General features: G+C 37.3%; 2 protein-coding genes and 1 long non-coding RNA gene across 3 annotated transcripts; 2 read left to right on the forward strand and 1 right to left on the reverse strand.

Annotated features, from left to right (window-relative positions):
• The first annotated feature begins 1,745 nt into the window (after positions 1-1,745).
• On the forward strand, positions 1,746-4,250 carry LOC141651982 (uncharacterized). The gene is made up of 4 exons (XR_012546924.1): positions 1,746-2,101; positions 2,191-2,226; positions 2,538-2,633; positions 3,983-4,250. It is a non-coding gene; the product is annotated as an uncharacterized LOC141651982 (long non-coding RNA).
• A 3,960-nt stretch (positions 4,251-8,210) lies between these two features.
• LOC141653916 (putative lipid-transfer protein DIR1) lies at positions 8,211-8,516 on the forward strand. The gene has a single exon (XM_074461783.1). It carries the CDS (start codon positions 8,211-8,213, stop codon positions 8,514-8,516), a length of 306 nt encoding a protein of 101 aa, XP_074317884.1.
• Positions 8,517-9,357: 841 nt separating this feature from the next.
• LOC141652593 (uncharacterized) lies at positions 9,358-13,431 on the reverse strand. Its single transcript, XM_074460130.1, has 5 exons — positions 13,049-13,431; positions 11,375-11,538; positions 11,232-11,262; positions 10,400-10,499; positions 9,358-9,777 (listed from the first exon to the last, which is right to left on the reverse strand). The coding sequence occupies exons 1-5, from the start codon at positions 13,352-13,354 to the stop codon at positions 9,671-9,673; spliced, it is 708 nt and encodes a 235-aa protein (XP_074316231.1). The 5' UTR covers positions 13,355-13,431; the 3' UTR covers positions 9,358-9,670.
• Between the last annotated feature and the right edge of the window lie 5 nt (positions 13,432-13,436).

Consider the following 13,436-nt stretch of genomic DNA (forward strand, 5'->3'; position numbering starts at 1 on the left):
CATAAGCATGTGAAATTGCACCCTTATATCTGGTGGTTACATATAATCGATCTGATCATATTAGTATATCACTTAATTTAAATGATCCAAGAATTTTTTTATCACCAATTCATGAAAATCAAACCAAACTATGAATAGTTAAAATATGCCTTTGCGAAATCTACAAATTTGTCGCTAATTATGACATTATTATTGTATAAGTAAATGAGTTAATACAATGATAAACTACAACCCCGGCTATTAACCAAGCTAAAGACATAGTAGTGTTGCCGCCATGAGTTTCACCATCTAAGTCATCATCCCGTCTTTGACTTGAGTTGCCGGAGTTGCAATTTGTACGTATGTGGGAAATGGAAACCGTTTTGTTACCATGCATGACATGAGTAGTGAAGTCGAGCTAGCATGTTGGAGTGGAGTGGCGGAGTCAGGATTTTTCGTTAGAAGGGCGAAAAATCTTAGCGAGGGTGGTATTGTCACAAAGTAAAACCTTGAAAAATACTGAAAATTTTAACTAAAAAATTCGAAATTTCCAATGTCTAGAGGGGCGACCGCCCTACTTGTAATACCTCCATTTATCAAAGAGCCTTAACAAGACCTTCCCCAGTAAATAAGGGCGTTACCATCTCGATTGGTTACCCGAGGTAAGTATTAAACAATAACAGAGCGTTTATTACGTGTCCCTTATAGATTAAGCCAACGTGATAAGGATTACGACTCTAACAACTGAAAAAACTACTAAGCATGAATGATAGCGACAACTTGTTAAACAGCGTGATGACTCGATTCCCTTCCATGTCCCGCAAGAAACATATCAACCAACACTTGCTAAACCAACTGCTCACCATCTCTGAATGGATCACCGCAATTTTAAAAACATAACACGGGGTCAATCACCTGTATAATCAAGGTAAGAAAAATAACAAGACAACATCCAAGTCACGCAATACAGATTCCTCCAAACTCCACTAGTACCAGTAACCGACTACACACCGAAGTGTGTAGCCCTACCGGGTTTCCATCGCAACAAGAGACCCCCACCGTTAGTGGAGGACCGCAGCGTTGCCCACCTAAGCCCCGCTCATCGCAATGAGTGAATAACCCATGTCCATTAATGTACACATCCCCCTTGTGACGGGAACCACAAGAGGCGAAATCAAGGGCATGATGCCATTCCCGTTGATGACTCCACTCAGCCGAGGGCGCACGCACCTTGAGAACCATAGACAAACAAACAACCAAGCCAATTTATCCAAGAATTTCAATAACAATACTAATCATGCCAATAAATCAATCATTATCATCTTAAACCAATTAAACAGGCAACTGAGTAGGGAAACCATACCTTTCGCTATCACTACAAGGATATAGCGGATTAGTGACGGAAGTGTAGGGACGGATAAAAATCGTCACAAAACACGGGTTTGTGACGGACTTGTGACGGACAAACATTTGTGACGGACTATCCGTCACATACCGTCGCATAATAATGGCGCGTTAAAAAAACCAAGGGCGCCAAAAGCTGTGACGGATTACCCGTCACAAAAAAGGTACTTGTGACGGATAGTCCGTCACATAAACAGTGATTTGTGACGGATATTCCGTCACATATATCTTTTCCTGTGACGGATATTCCGTCACATAAAGGAATCCGAAAAAGCAGTCTGCGACGGATATTCCGTCACATATAACATTTTTGTGACGGATAATCCGTCACATAGGGGATTTGAAACACGGGATTGGGACCGATAGGCCGTCACATATTTTAGTTTTTGTGACGGAATACCCGTCACATTGTTTCTTAAGTTGAGAAAACACGCGACTCTTACTCATTTTCCCCTAAATTGAATTTTCGAAACCCTAACACCAAATCGCTTCCCCCATCAACCACCACCTCCGGCCTGCCATCACACCACCTCCGGCCTGCCACCAAACCACCTTCGGCCTGCTACGACACCACATCCGACAACACAACAACCACCACCGATCTTATTCCTTCTCTTCTCTTATCTTTCTTCTTCTGATTTATTTCCGCCACCTCTGCTTGTCGCCATTCTCCCGGCGCCACCACCTCCGGCCACCACCACCTTTGCTTGTCGCCGTGGTAATTCCTTTCTCCCTTCTCTTTTTTCCCTCTCCTTTCCTCTCTTCTTTTCCTTCTTTTCTTTATCTTCTATTTCTTTCTCCTCTCAGCTGCCGCCTGCCGTGCTGCCGCCTTGCGCCGCCGTGGTAATTGATTATTTGTTCCTTGTTGATTTAGGGTCCATAGCTGCCACATGTCATTCATTGTAAATTTGTAATGCAGGTAGTTTATGTATCTTGATTGTGTGAGCTTCATCTCACAACATGATGAAGGGTGCATATCTGAGCCATAGAATTAGATGGTTCTTGTTAGGGATGTTGAGAATTTTGTAGTTGGTGCATCAGAATTAGTTAGGTGCATACATGTGTTGTGCGCTGCAACTTTACCACCTTTATCATTTATCAATACATGATTATGTTTCTTCATTTAGGATACTAAATGGCCTTTTTGTCTGCAGGTACACACCAAACATCAAGGTTCTCATGTTAAAATGTTACGAGTCTACCCATATTTCCAAATGTGAGGCCGTTGTTCTGTGTTAACGAGTTTATGGGTATGTGATTGGTCTCTCAATCTTGCTTTATGTATACATGAAACCATCGTTCAGGTGATTTACTGTTGGCATAAGTTGTTGGCAGATTCTATTACTGTCCTTGCTTAGTTGCTTTGTTTTCGCAAACTTTTTACTGCATAATAATAGTTGGCATACAAGAAACTTGTAAATGTAGGTGACTTCTGGTCATTGAACCATTGATTGTGGTTGTTTTAGTTTAGGTTAATTTTTTTTGCTGTGTTTAGATTTCAAGTTTGTTTAGTGATGACTTCTTTTAGTTTTCGTGGTTTTTCAGTTATGTTACTCGTACTCGTTTTCCTGTTTTACCTATCATTGATGGTTTTTATATGGCGATTGATGTTAGTCGAACCCAATTCATTTTGAGACACCAATTCTAATATAAAATCGTCTGAACTTCTGACATTTTTTACCCAATTAAAATAGGGGGGATATAAAAATAAATTGTGAGAAATTTTAAGTTAAAGACGGTTTTAAGTAAGATCAACTGATTAAATATAGGGCAGTGTTTTGTGGAGCTACCCACAAGCACTATTCAGCTGAATTAGTATTAGTTGGTCTCATAGTAATAGATTTGACATCTGCACAATTCTTTTATGAGTGATTGTTGTGTGACATGGTTTATAGACCATCTCATTCTAGAATTTGTGTTCTTTTATATGTTAGATACTAGTTTAGAACCATGTTACTGAATTGGATTTTAGCTGCAGTCATAGAAATCATCTAGATATCGCTTCTTTATAAAGTAATTTATGGAAAAAAATACCCTAACAATTAGCTGTAGAAGCTAATTCAACAAAAATCAATCATCTCATGGGAAGTAGACACTATAAGAACTACCATCTTCATGAATTAATTATAAACATCAGAATAAAAAAACATAGACTAAACATTTCAATTGGCAATCCAATGACAAACATTAACAAACATGGTGAGGAATACAGCATCATGTCACCAATGAAATTTCTAGAATTAAATTTCAAACTCAAGCCAGCATAAACACAAAAATCATATGAAAAATCAAATTCAAAGTCGAATTTTAAATTTATGATAAAACGGTAGTAAAATGGAATTTTGGTAGATTTTATATAGATTTTATTGATAGTAATGATGCTTAATCAACTAAATGGTGACATCTTTTTCTTTATCCTCTCACCTTAAGGTTTACTTGTTTTAAGACTTTATTTTGGTATCCTATTATGCAGCTAAAGATGTCGCCACAGTTGCTACTGCCGTGTTAGAAAGCCTTAGTTTATATGAGTACTATATAGTATATCTCATTTCAATCTTTTTGGTGGTGCTAATGATTAGTATTTAATTCATCTTTACAGGGATTTCTTGTGGCGCATCTGTATCTTGTGATGAAAAATCAAGTAAAACAAGTTCTTGCTAAGTGAGGCAACATCAAGTTTTTACCTTCCTGACATATAGATTTCGCTAAATTTATTCCTTTTGTAATTGGGGTGTAGTTTGTATGAATCCGTATATAATTTTAAGTTTTGGTTGATTTAGGAAGTTGATGGTGATGATCTATCTAATTTGATAATTGTAATGTTTTAGTAATTATAATTTTTGAATAAAACCGGTTACAAATATTAATTTTTTTTTTTAAAAAACTGACACTTGTGACGGACTTTCCGTCACAAATACTGTCTTTTGTGACGGAAAGTCCGTTACAAAAACTGTCTTTTGTGACGGAAAGTCCGTCACAAATGTTAAATTTTGTGACGGGTAATCCGTCACAAGTGTCAATTTTGTGACGGCTAAAAGGGACCCACATAGAAGTGGGTTTGTGAAGGGCAATCCGTCACAAGTCCGTCCCACCTCCTTTTGTGACGGACTATCCGTCACAATTCCGCTTTTTGTGACCATTGAGAGTGACGCCAGCTTGTGACGGGTAATCCGTCACAAACCCGCTTTTTGTGACGGGAAAGGCTAAATAGTGACGGGTTCGTCCGTCACTATTCCGTGTTATCCTTGTAGTGTATTCCATGAAAGTGCGTCCATCAAACAAGCCAAGCAAGACTCCATGACGAATCCTACAAGGAGCAATCATGTCATATCACTAAACTATACAAGATCTACAGAAAGACAACAACAAAACACAAACTCACCTTGAAACGCAAACCGATGCCGAGGATGGCAACAACTCGACTCAGTGACTCCATGCCTAGACCGTCACCCTTCCCGGATTAATGTTCAAGACCATACAAGAAGTATAGGGTGAGATGAGAGGATTGGGAGAGAGATATTAGGTTTAGAAAGAGAAAGAAACCGTCGAAAATGAATTATGTTTACGCGTTTTATAATAACGCGCTGACTAACGAGGTGCTCGGTCGAATATGGACTTACTCGGCCGAGTATGTCCTACTCCGTCGAGTATCTTAACTACTCGGTCGAGTAACCCTAACTAGGTCGAGTAACAAGTTACGTTGATCAACTAATCTCTCCCGTATCTCTTGCTAAGACTCTCCTTTGGTCAATAGGTCAGTCAACAGGTCTCTAACAGGGCGGGTATTACAATACTTGTTAATTGCCATTTTACTTTGCATTGGTTTTAGAGCTAAGTAGACTAGATTTGCCTAAAAATGATACTAAAACTTTGCATTAATTTCAAAGGGAGACTACATCTACCCACAAAAAATATAAACTTTGTAATTAGTGATGGAGTCGGAATTTGAGGTTAGCGGGGGTGAACAAGTAATGATATAAGACAAACTCGAAAAAAAATCGAAAATTTTAACTAAAATTTATGAAATTTTCATTTTCCAGTGGGACGAGCACCTCTGCTAGCCCCCTAAATCCGCCACTGTTTATAATATCAAAGGGAGACTAAATCAACTCAAAAATGATAAAAACTTTGCATTAATTTCAAAGATAGATTAAATCTACCCAAAAACAATAGAAACTTTGCATTAATTTTAGAAAATCTACCTTAAAAAGTAATTAATGGCAAGTGACCTACTCAAACATATAAATAACTAGGAGATAACAAGGATGTAGTCACCACTCACCCCCTCACCAATACAAGATACAAAGTATAAACTAAAGATTATTAACTATAAGATGGAGCTTAAGGGAAAGAAAACAACAAGTTTAATTCTTGTAATTAACATGTTAATTGTGGTAGGAGCCCTAATCATGCAAGGTGTTAATGGTCAACCAGGAACCACGATTGAGAAGATATGCAACATACCAGCAGATAAATTTCTGTTATGTGTCCCAGCTTACGCGGGATCGAACCCGCCACCTGCGACTAAAAATTGTTGCACTATAATTAAGAGTGGTGATGAGAAGTGTTTGTGTTCTCTTGCTAATTCTATTGTTTTGCCTATAGTGCCCACTATTGACCCTAACATTTACTTGATGATTTTTCGCAAATGTGGCCTTCCTTGTTAAATTTGTCATAATTAAGATCAATAAAATAAATGTTTTCTTATATATGATTAAGCCAATGATATAATTTTGTTGAGATTGCTTGATAACTTGTTATTGCATTTATTTGATTGTGTCAAGAGATGTGAATACTTCGATCATGTTTTTTCGCGTAAGCATGTGAAAATGCACCCTTATAACTAGCTGTATGAAATTACAGACTTACAGTAATTTAAGAATGTTTTTTATTCGACATTGAAAACACACGTTTATATATCTTTAATTTTTTTTTAGAGAATTTCTCTAGTTACCACTAATGAACTCAAATTTGGTGTTCGATCACAACATTATCTAAGTAGATAACATCAAAAGAATTGATTCCTATACAAAAACAAGGGACCAAATTCTTTCAGTATAATATACTAGTACTATTTACTAAATACAAACGCCCTGTTCTTTTAGACTTAATTTCAGCTCACTTCAGTTTGTTTAGCTTTATTCAGTTCAGTTAAGTTCAATCCATCTTTATTAAGTTCAGTTCAGCTCCATTAAGTTCAGTTTAGCTCAAACGATTTCAGTTCAAAAAAATAGGGTTAAACTCTTGTTCACCAATAAACTTTTTAAGCAAAACATCCAAAAATTCTTTTAGACTTAATTTCAGCTCACTTCGGTTTGTTTAGCTTTATTCAGTTCAGTTCAGTTCAGTTCAGTTCAGTTCAGTTCAATTCAGCTCAATTAAATTCAATTCAGTTCAGACGATTTCAGTTCAAACCAATAGGGTCAAAACTCTTGTTCACCAATAAACTTAATAAGCAAAACATCCAAAAATTCTTCACGAGATCAATATTTAAAGTGAAACCTAGCTATGAAATGATAACAAATGAGACTTTTTACAAAAAAGAGTAATATAATGTGGAAGTAAAGCAATGGTGAAGTGGCACATGAATTGCATATGTATTGCTCAGCCGACTAAGTAAGGCCACTAACCAAGTCCATCCAAAATCCCGTGAACTCAATATGCTTCTACTCAGCTTGTATTCTTCGTACTTCGTCCTGGTCACTTGGTCAGTACCTTCTTCTGTCACGAGAGCTTACTAGTGGCTAACATTACACGAGTAGGAGCAGGGTTACTGGCCGGAGTTTCCTGCGGCTACGAATTGTTAATCGTTAAGAATGAATTTTATCTCGTCGCTTATTATTGGAGTACGTTGACGACATTGTTATCAGAATCCCGATTAAATCTTACGATTCTTTTACGATCTAAAAATGTTTAACCGGTCCTGAATCATACGATTCTATCATGGTTGTAGAATCTTACGATCCGATTCATTTGAAAAAATTTAGAGGTAGGATCATAATATGATCCTACGATCTTATGAGTCTACCCGACTAAAAATATAAATAAATATTTTTATATAATGAGATTTTAAAACCTAAATTTTATGTAAGTTGTTATAAAAAGATGCTCGTAAAATGATAATAAAATCATTAGTTATCAATATTTCATGGATAAATATTAATAAATAGGTGTTTTAATCATCAATCATACATTTTTATCAAATAAAAAAGTATATTTAGTTAGTTTGTAGGATTTTACGATCCTACGATCGGATTCTACTTATTCGATCCTACCCACATTATCGATCCTAACAACATTGATTGACGGTATTGCCATATTGGAGTGTACCAACAGATACAAGGCATACATGGAACACGACAACCGACATGATTGACAATGTGAAGGAAGTAGTTAGTGTCCGTGATGAATCAATGTGTCCCTTGGTAAAATAAATACGACTTTATTGTAAATCAAAGAACATGCAATTTATTAATAATATTTACACTTGTATAATTTATCACTTACTGAAAATACATATAACATACTATCTATAAAAACGAATTGCAAATTAATAAGGACGTATTCATAGCGAATCAGGTAAGCGTGAGTAAAAGTATAGGCATAATACATCAACTTCTAACTCCGTCATTATTCTTTACCGTATAGTAAAACCGTCTTACACGGTACATTTATTCTCATACTATGCTGCATGACACACTCCCTTTACCCCAACCTCTATATATAGCAACCTTTGCAGATCATTGTATTTAAACAATCTTACATCAAACCCTAGTATCCGAAAAAAAAAAAAAAAAAAGAAAAAAAAAACACTTGTTCTCATAACAATGGCAAGCAAGTTGGTTATGTTTCTTGTAGTGATGGTTGCAGTTTGGGGAGCCACCAATGGGGTGTGCAACTTGTCCCCAATGGCCATGTTTAGGTGTATGCCGGCCGTGTCTAACGACAACCCGACCAACCCGTCAAGTGAGTGTTGCAACTCTGTCAACAGTCTGAGCAGCAGTGACTTTCAGTGCTTATGTGATTATAAGAACAATCACCCTGGTGATTTGCAGCAATATGGTGTTAATGCTACTCGTGCTGCTCAACTTCCTGCATCCTGCAAGGCTAAAAATGCCATTCCCTGCTCTTAAAATCCGTCTCCTGTCACCCGCCATCCGTCACCAGTCCCTACTACTTCTGTGATGTTATATTAACTACTAATGTTCTGTTTGTTTTTTAGAGTTTCTTAATAATGTCTTGGTGTGGTGTGTTACTGTGTTGCGACGTAATTACTGGTTTAATGTAACTCTGTGTCTTGTATCATTTTCCATGTAATGTTATTCGTCATGTCGTCGTAACTGAGTTCGTTTTCATAAGATCAAGCAGTACAGTCGGGCGATTAGAGATAACCAGTGCACTTGTATCCGACTCTGTTAAAATCTTGTCTAGCAATTAATTTTTACAAACAAAATTGATTTTAATTAAGTTGCAGAAGAGATGGAAAGATCTTAACAGAGACTGCAGATCATCTCTCTCATTACATATCTCAAATTTACGACTCCAGCAAAATCAGCAAAAACACGAATTTTACTAGACGATAATGATTTGAACATATTTACCATCTGCGCAGGCAAGAAAAAACCGTATAGACTCATTAACATTTTCAAACTTCTACAATGTTTTAAAAAAAATTGCTGCAAAAATGCGAAACTGGCGATTAAAAAAGGTTACAAAGTGCAGGAGGAGCAGTTTACCTTGTATAACAAAACCAAACACCTAAAATAAATGGAAGGTTTTCATGAATCAGCCAAATAAGGCAAAATGGAATGCTATTAAAACTCGAAGTAACAGTAGAAAGACGGTAGTATCAGGAAAAACAACTACAAAGATACATTGACACTATTTGCAACACACATTGTTCAGGCTACATCCACTGGTGTCAGTTGATGAGAAATGACAATTAACTTGAAAGGAATAAAAATGTAATCAAGGTTGACAATAACACAGACACGAACTGTTAATTCATCCCGTTCCAACACTGTGAAACAAAAAGGAGTTCGGCTAACAAGCATCTTTAGCAATACTTCATATTCTAAATATTACAGCTAATATATAATATGGAACAGGTCTAACCAGGCAAAGCATTTGCTTGATCGCTAAGAAGATGGTCGAAGGGCAACTAGATCGACTAAAGCATGATCAACAAGAAGATTGTTCTCACACGACGACAATTTGGTTCCAAACTCCAGCTTCATTAGAAATATTACCGAGAAGATGACATGAATCCATCAAAACTAACAGCCTTTCAGTCTTCCTCGTCTCCTGAAAAGAATTTCTCAGCATCAAAAGGTTGATTCTTGAATGTTGGTCTTCTATCATCAGGGGCATTGCCCATGTTCATAGGCGCAAATGCTGCAATGGAGAATGCATATCATGTTATATATCATAGTAACAAAGAAGTAAAATTTCAAAAGCTCCAGAATACTTTCAGCCCAACACTCAAACTGTTCTAAATTCCCGTCTTGAGAAAATAACAGCCATGCCTGACTTACATGTCAGCTTACCAGCTTGCTATATTATTTGCGGAAGGCATCTGAAGATATAAAAGGATAAAAAATCTCTAGAAATGATTTTCAGATCCATATCAGGCATTGCAATAGTATAACGCAACATTTTGCCGACTGTGACCCATGTAATTTTCCTTTAGGCTGCTATAGATTGTGTGATAAAAGTATAAAACTACCCGAGCATATTATGGTACCTGGTAGTAAGAAGTAATACCCTACAAGAATGGCCACTATATCATTTGATATTGCCCTACAATTCACTTAAATATTTGTCATGTTTCTATACCCTTCTTAGTCTCCCCTTCCAATAATGTATCGTGACCATTTAAGACTGAGAAGCCTGAGGTTATCATCCAACAAATTTGTTGACTACCAGAGTTCCAGAACAATTATAATGCATGCAACAAATCAAAGTAACAATTAATCACTTCAACTAATCAAAGAGCACCACGCAACACTAATCTAACCTTTGTCTCTCATTCTCTTCTCCCTGTCATATTCAAATTTATCCCGTATTTGGTTAACTTTTTGCCATGTTTCAGCTTGTCTGTGGCCTGGACCTTGTTCCTGCAACCAAGTTTCAAATCAGTGCAATTTCCTAAAAACAAGCAGTGATATATAACATTAATGCACAAACGGCTCATGCTTGTCGTAGATAATGGCTTTTTCATAATATATAGTACAGCAATAAGATCAAAGAGTAAAAAAGGAAACAAACAGCAGAAAAGCAGATTGTGTGTCGATACTCAACTACAACAGACATCAGTTTGTCCATAACTCCATAATTTCTCTGAAATCCTAACTTCTTAACAATCTATCTCAATATGCGTCCTTGTTCCAGAAAACATACAAATAAACATCACCCTCTTGTAGCAACCTTAATACTTCCCTTCATCTAACCGATTCTACGGTCCATTCACTTCTGTGCGGTCTTTGGGACGACTGTATCTTTATTCGTTAATACATGATTTTTTTTTAAATATAACGTTATGAAATATCTTTTTAACAAATCTAAATATGTGCATTTCAACTTTAGAGGTTTATATTTTCTAAGGTAATGACGGTCAATGTTTTTTGAAATTTGACTATCAATAGGTTGTGAACAAGTAGAATGGGCTGGAATCCTGGATAAGAGGGACTATCTTGTAAGAGATGGTCTCACGTATGACGATATGAGACCAACCCATGTCCTCATGGATCCTCAATTATTGAGAGATTAAAAGTTGCTCTCAAGTGTAAAATGTCTGATAAATTTTGTAATAAAAGATGAGCTTGTAACAAAATTTCAGGATCAAATACCTGCAATTGCCCAGAATCTGACCGGCCTCTCCTGCAATGAAACAATAGTGACAATTAGATATAAGGGTGCTGGGTAGATGATTTGTAGTGCCTAATCATCAAATTAGTCAATAACAAATTTGAGACCGGCTAAAAAAGCTAACCTGTAAGGTGAAAAGTCGGCATCATCATCTTCTTCAGGAGAGTCGTAGTTTTGGTGATCTACAGCAAGCTTTTTAGAGTAACCTTCATCCCAATAAAGTCTTTCCCAATTCTCTCGGAGCTCATTGTACAATTGCATATACTTTTTGCAAAATGGCCCATGCTCCTATAAGACAAGGAGGCGGAGAGTTCAGTACAAGAAGTCAGCAAAGCATCCCAACATTCAGCAACATGAAACCAATCAATAACTCTAGCTAAGTAATAACTATTGCACCACTAAGAGCTCATTCAGCAAGTCAGAAAACAGGTTACAAATTGTATCAAAAATAAAAGTTTGAGCCCGTATTCGTCATGGATTTGATGTATCGCGTGATTCGAGTCCAACACAGTGCCTCAATCCCCAATAAACAAGCTGAACTGATGAAGCGTGAAATACTCAAGTACACAAGCAAAATACGAAAACTAAATCCGCAATAAACAGACTGAAAAACTGAGGCACATACATATTATACGGAATGCTACACAAGCAAAAGAAAAAACCTAACTAAATGAACAGCCGAATAACAATCCTAGATCTTAGTTGATATTACAAACGGCTTTAAGCAGCACAACTTCTTCAATGAAAATTACCAAGCCAGTTGCCGAGTCATGTAGAATTTCAAGGTAAAAAGTCGAGAACTATGGGTAAAAAGTCATGCATTCAAAACGTAAGCATACATGTGAGCAAAGTTTAGTGAGCTTGTACCCAAAATTTCCTAGCTACAGAGCTACGTCTATGAGTCTACAAGCCCTCCTTTCTCGGATGGTACTTAGGGTGTGTTTGGATTGAGGAATTTGGAGGGAAAGAGAGGGGAAGGAATTGAAAGGATGAAAAATCCATTGTTTGGTTAGCAAAGTGATGGTAGAAGGAATTGGAAGTGAGGGAAAATGAATCCCTCCATTTCCCTCCTACAAGGCAAATTATTTCCCTATCAACATAGACAAGATTTGAAGGGAAAATCACCTCCACCATTTTCCCTCCCTTCCCCTTCCTTCCTTCCTTCCCCCTCCCCTCCCTTTCCCTCCTTTTTTCCTAGCCAAAGTTCAAACTACTACGGAATTACGAGTAATTATTAATCTCAAAGCTTCAACATCCAACGGATACGCATTGAGTTTTCTTCAATCTCAAATCCAAGTCATGATATCTAGCAATTCCTTTAAAACCCGTCTCTCAACGGCATTTCAACAAACAGATACTCCCTCCGTCCTGGTCATTTGTTGTCCTTTGGTTTTGGCACAAAGACCAAGAAAAGAGGAGAGAGTCAATTACTAAATGACATGTGGACCAAATTGAGTGTGAATGACCAAAGTGTTCATCAAATGCATTCCTAATATAGAAAGGACAACAAATGACTGAGACACCCAAAAATGGAAAAGGACAACAAATGACCGGGACGGAGGGAGTAATATCTAGCAATTCCTTTAATACCCGTTTCTCAGCGGCATTTCAACAAACACATAGTATGCATACACAACAGAAGCTCAAACAAATAAAACAATGCAAATAACCACAACATATATAACCACCAATCCAAAACAACAACTTCATAAATCATAATCAACAGTAAACACATAAGAAAAATAACTAGGCAATTATATGATCATAAGACGGTCTTATATAAGAATATAATACGAACATCATCCTTAATAACGAGGCGAGTACGGCGCATGAACTGATCACGGAGCTGTTTACGGCGGCGATTAGGAAGATTATCTCTAGGAATTACGAAGCGTTCTCTGATTGGCACATTTTCGCCGATTTCGTGAATTTCGCCGTCGACGATCCACCACTCGGATTTATCGTCGGTTTTTTTTAAGGTGGACGGTCGGAATTTCGGCCGTCGGCGCGACCGAAATTGGTCGGTGCCGGCGAAGCGGAGTTGTTGTTGAAGGGAACATGGGCATGCCGCCGTTTTCAGGAACCGTTTTGCTATCGCCAGCATTTTTTTGGGTTCGGCTTGGTTGAGTGCAACCGATGGTCTGGACACTGGACTTGAGCTAGTGACTATAGTACTCAATCGCCCC

Source organism: Silene latifolia, chromosome 4, assembly GCF_048544455.1.
Source record: "Silene latifolia isolate original U9 population chromosome 4, ASM4854445v1, whole genome shotgun sequence".
NCBI lineage: Eukaryota > Viridiplantae > Streptophyta > Magnoliopsida > Caryophyllales > Caryophyllaceae > Silene > Silene latifolia.

What these genes read in the sequence shown, in the direction of transcription:
- LOC141652593 (XM_074460130.1), bottom strand. Translation starts at nt 13,354, where the DNA reads ATGCTGGCGATAGCAAAACGGTTCCTGAAAACGGCGGCATGCCCATGT. An exon ending in GCCTCGTTATTAAGGATGAT is followed by an intron (nt 11,539 to 13,048) that starts GTTCGTATTATA and finishes CTTGTCTTATAG; the next exon opens with GAGCATGGGCCATTTTGCAA. An exon ending in CAGATTCTGGGCAATTGCAG is followed by an intron (nt 10,500 to 11,231) that starts GTATTTGATCCT and finishes ACTTGGTTGCAG; the next exon opens with GAACAAGGTCCAGGCCACAG.
- LOC141653916 (XM_074461783.1), top strand. Translation starts at nt 8,211, where the DNA reads ATGGCAAGCAAGTTGGTTATGTTTCTTGTAGTGATGGTTGCAGTTTGG.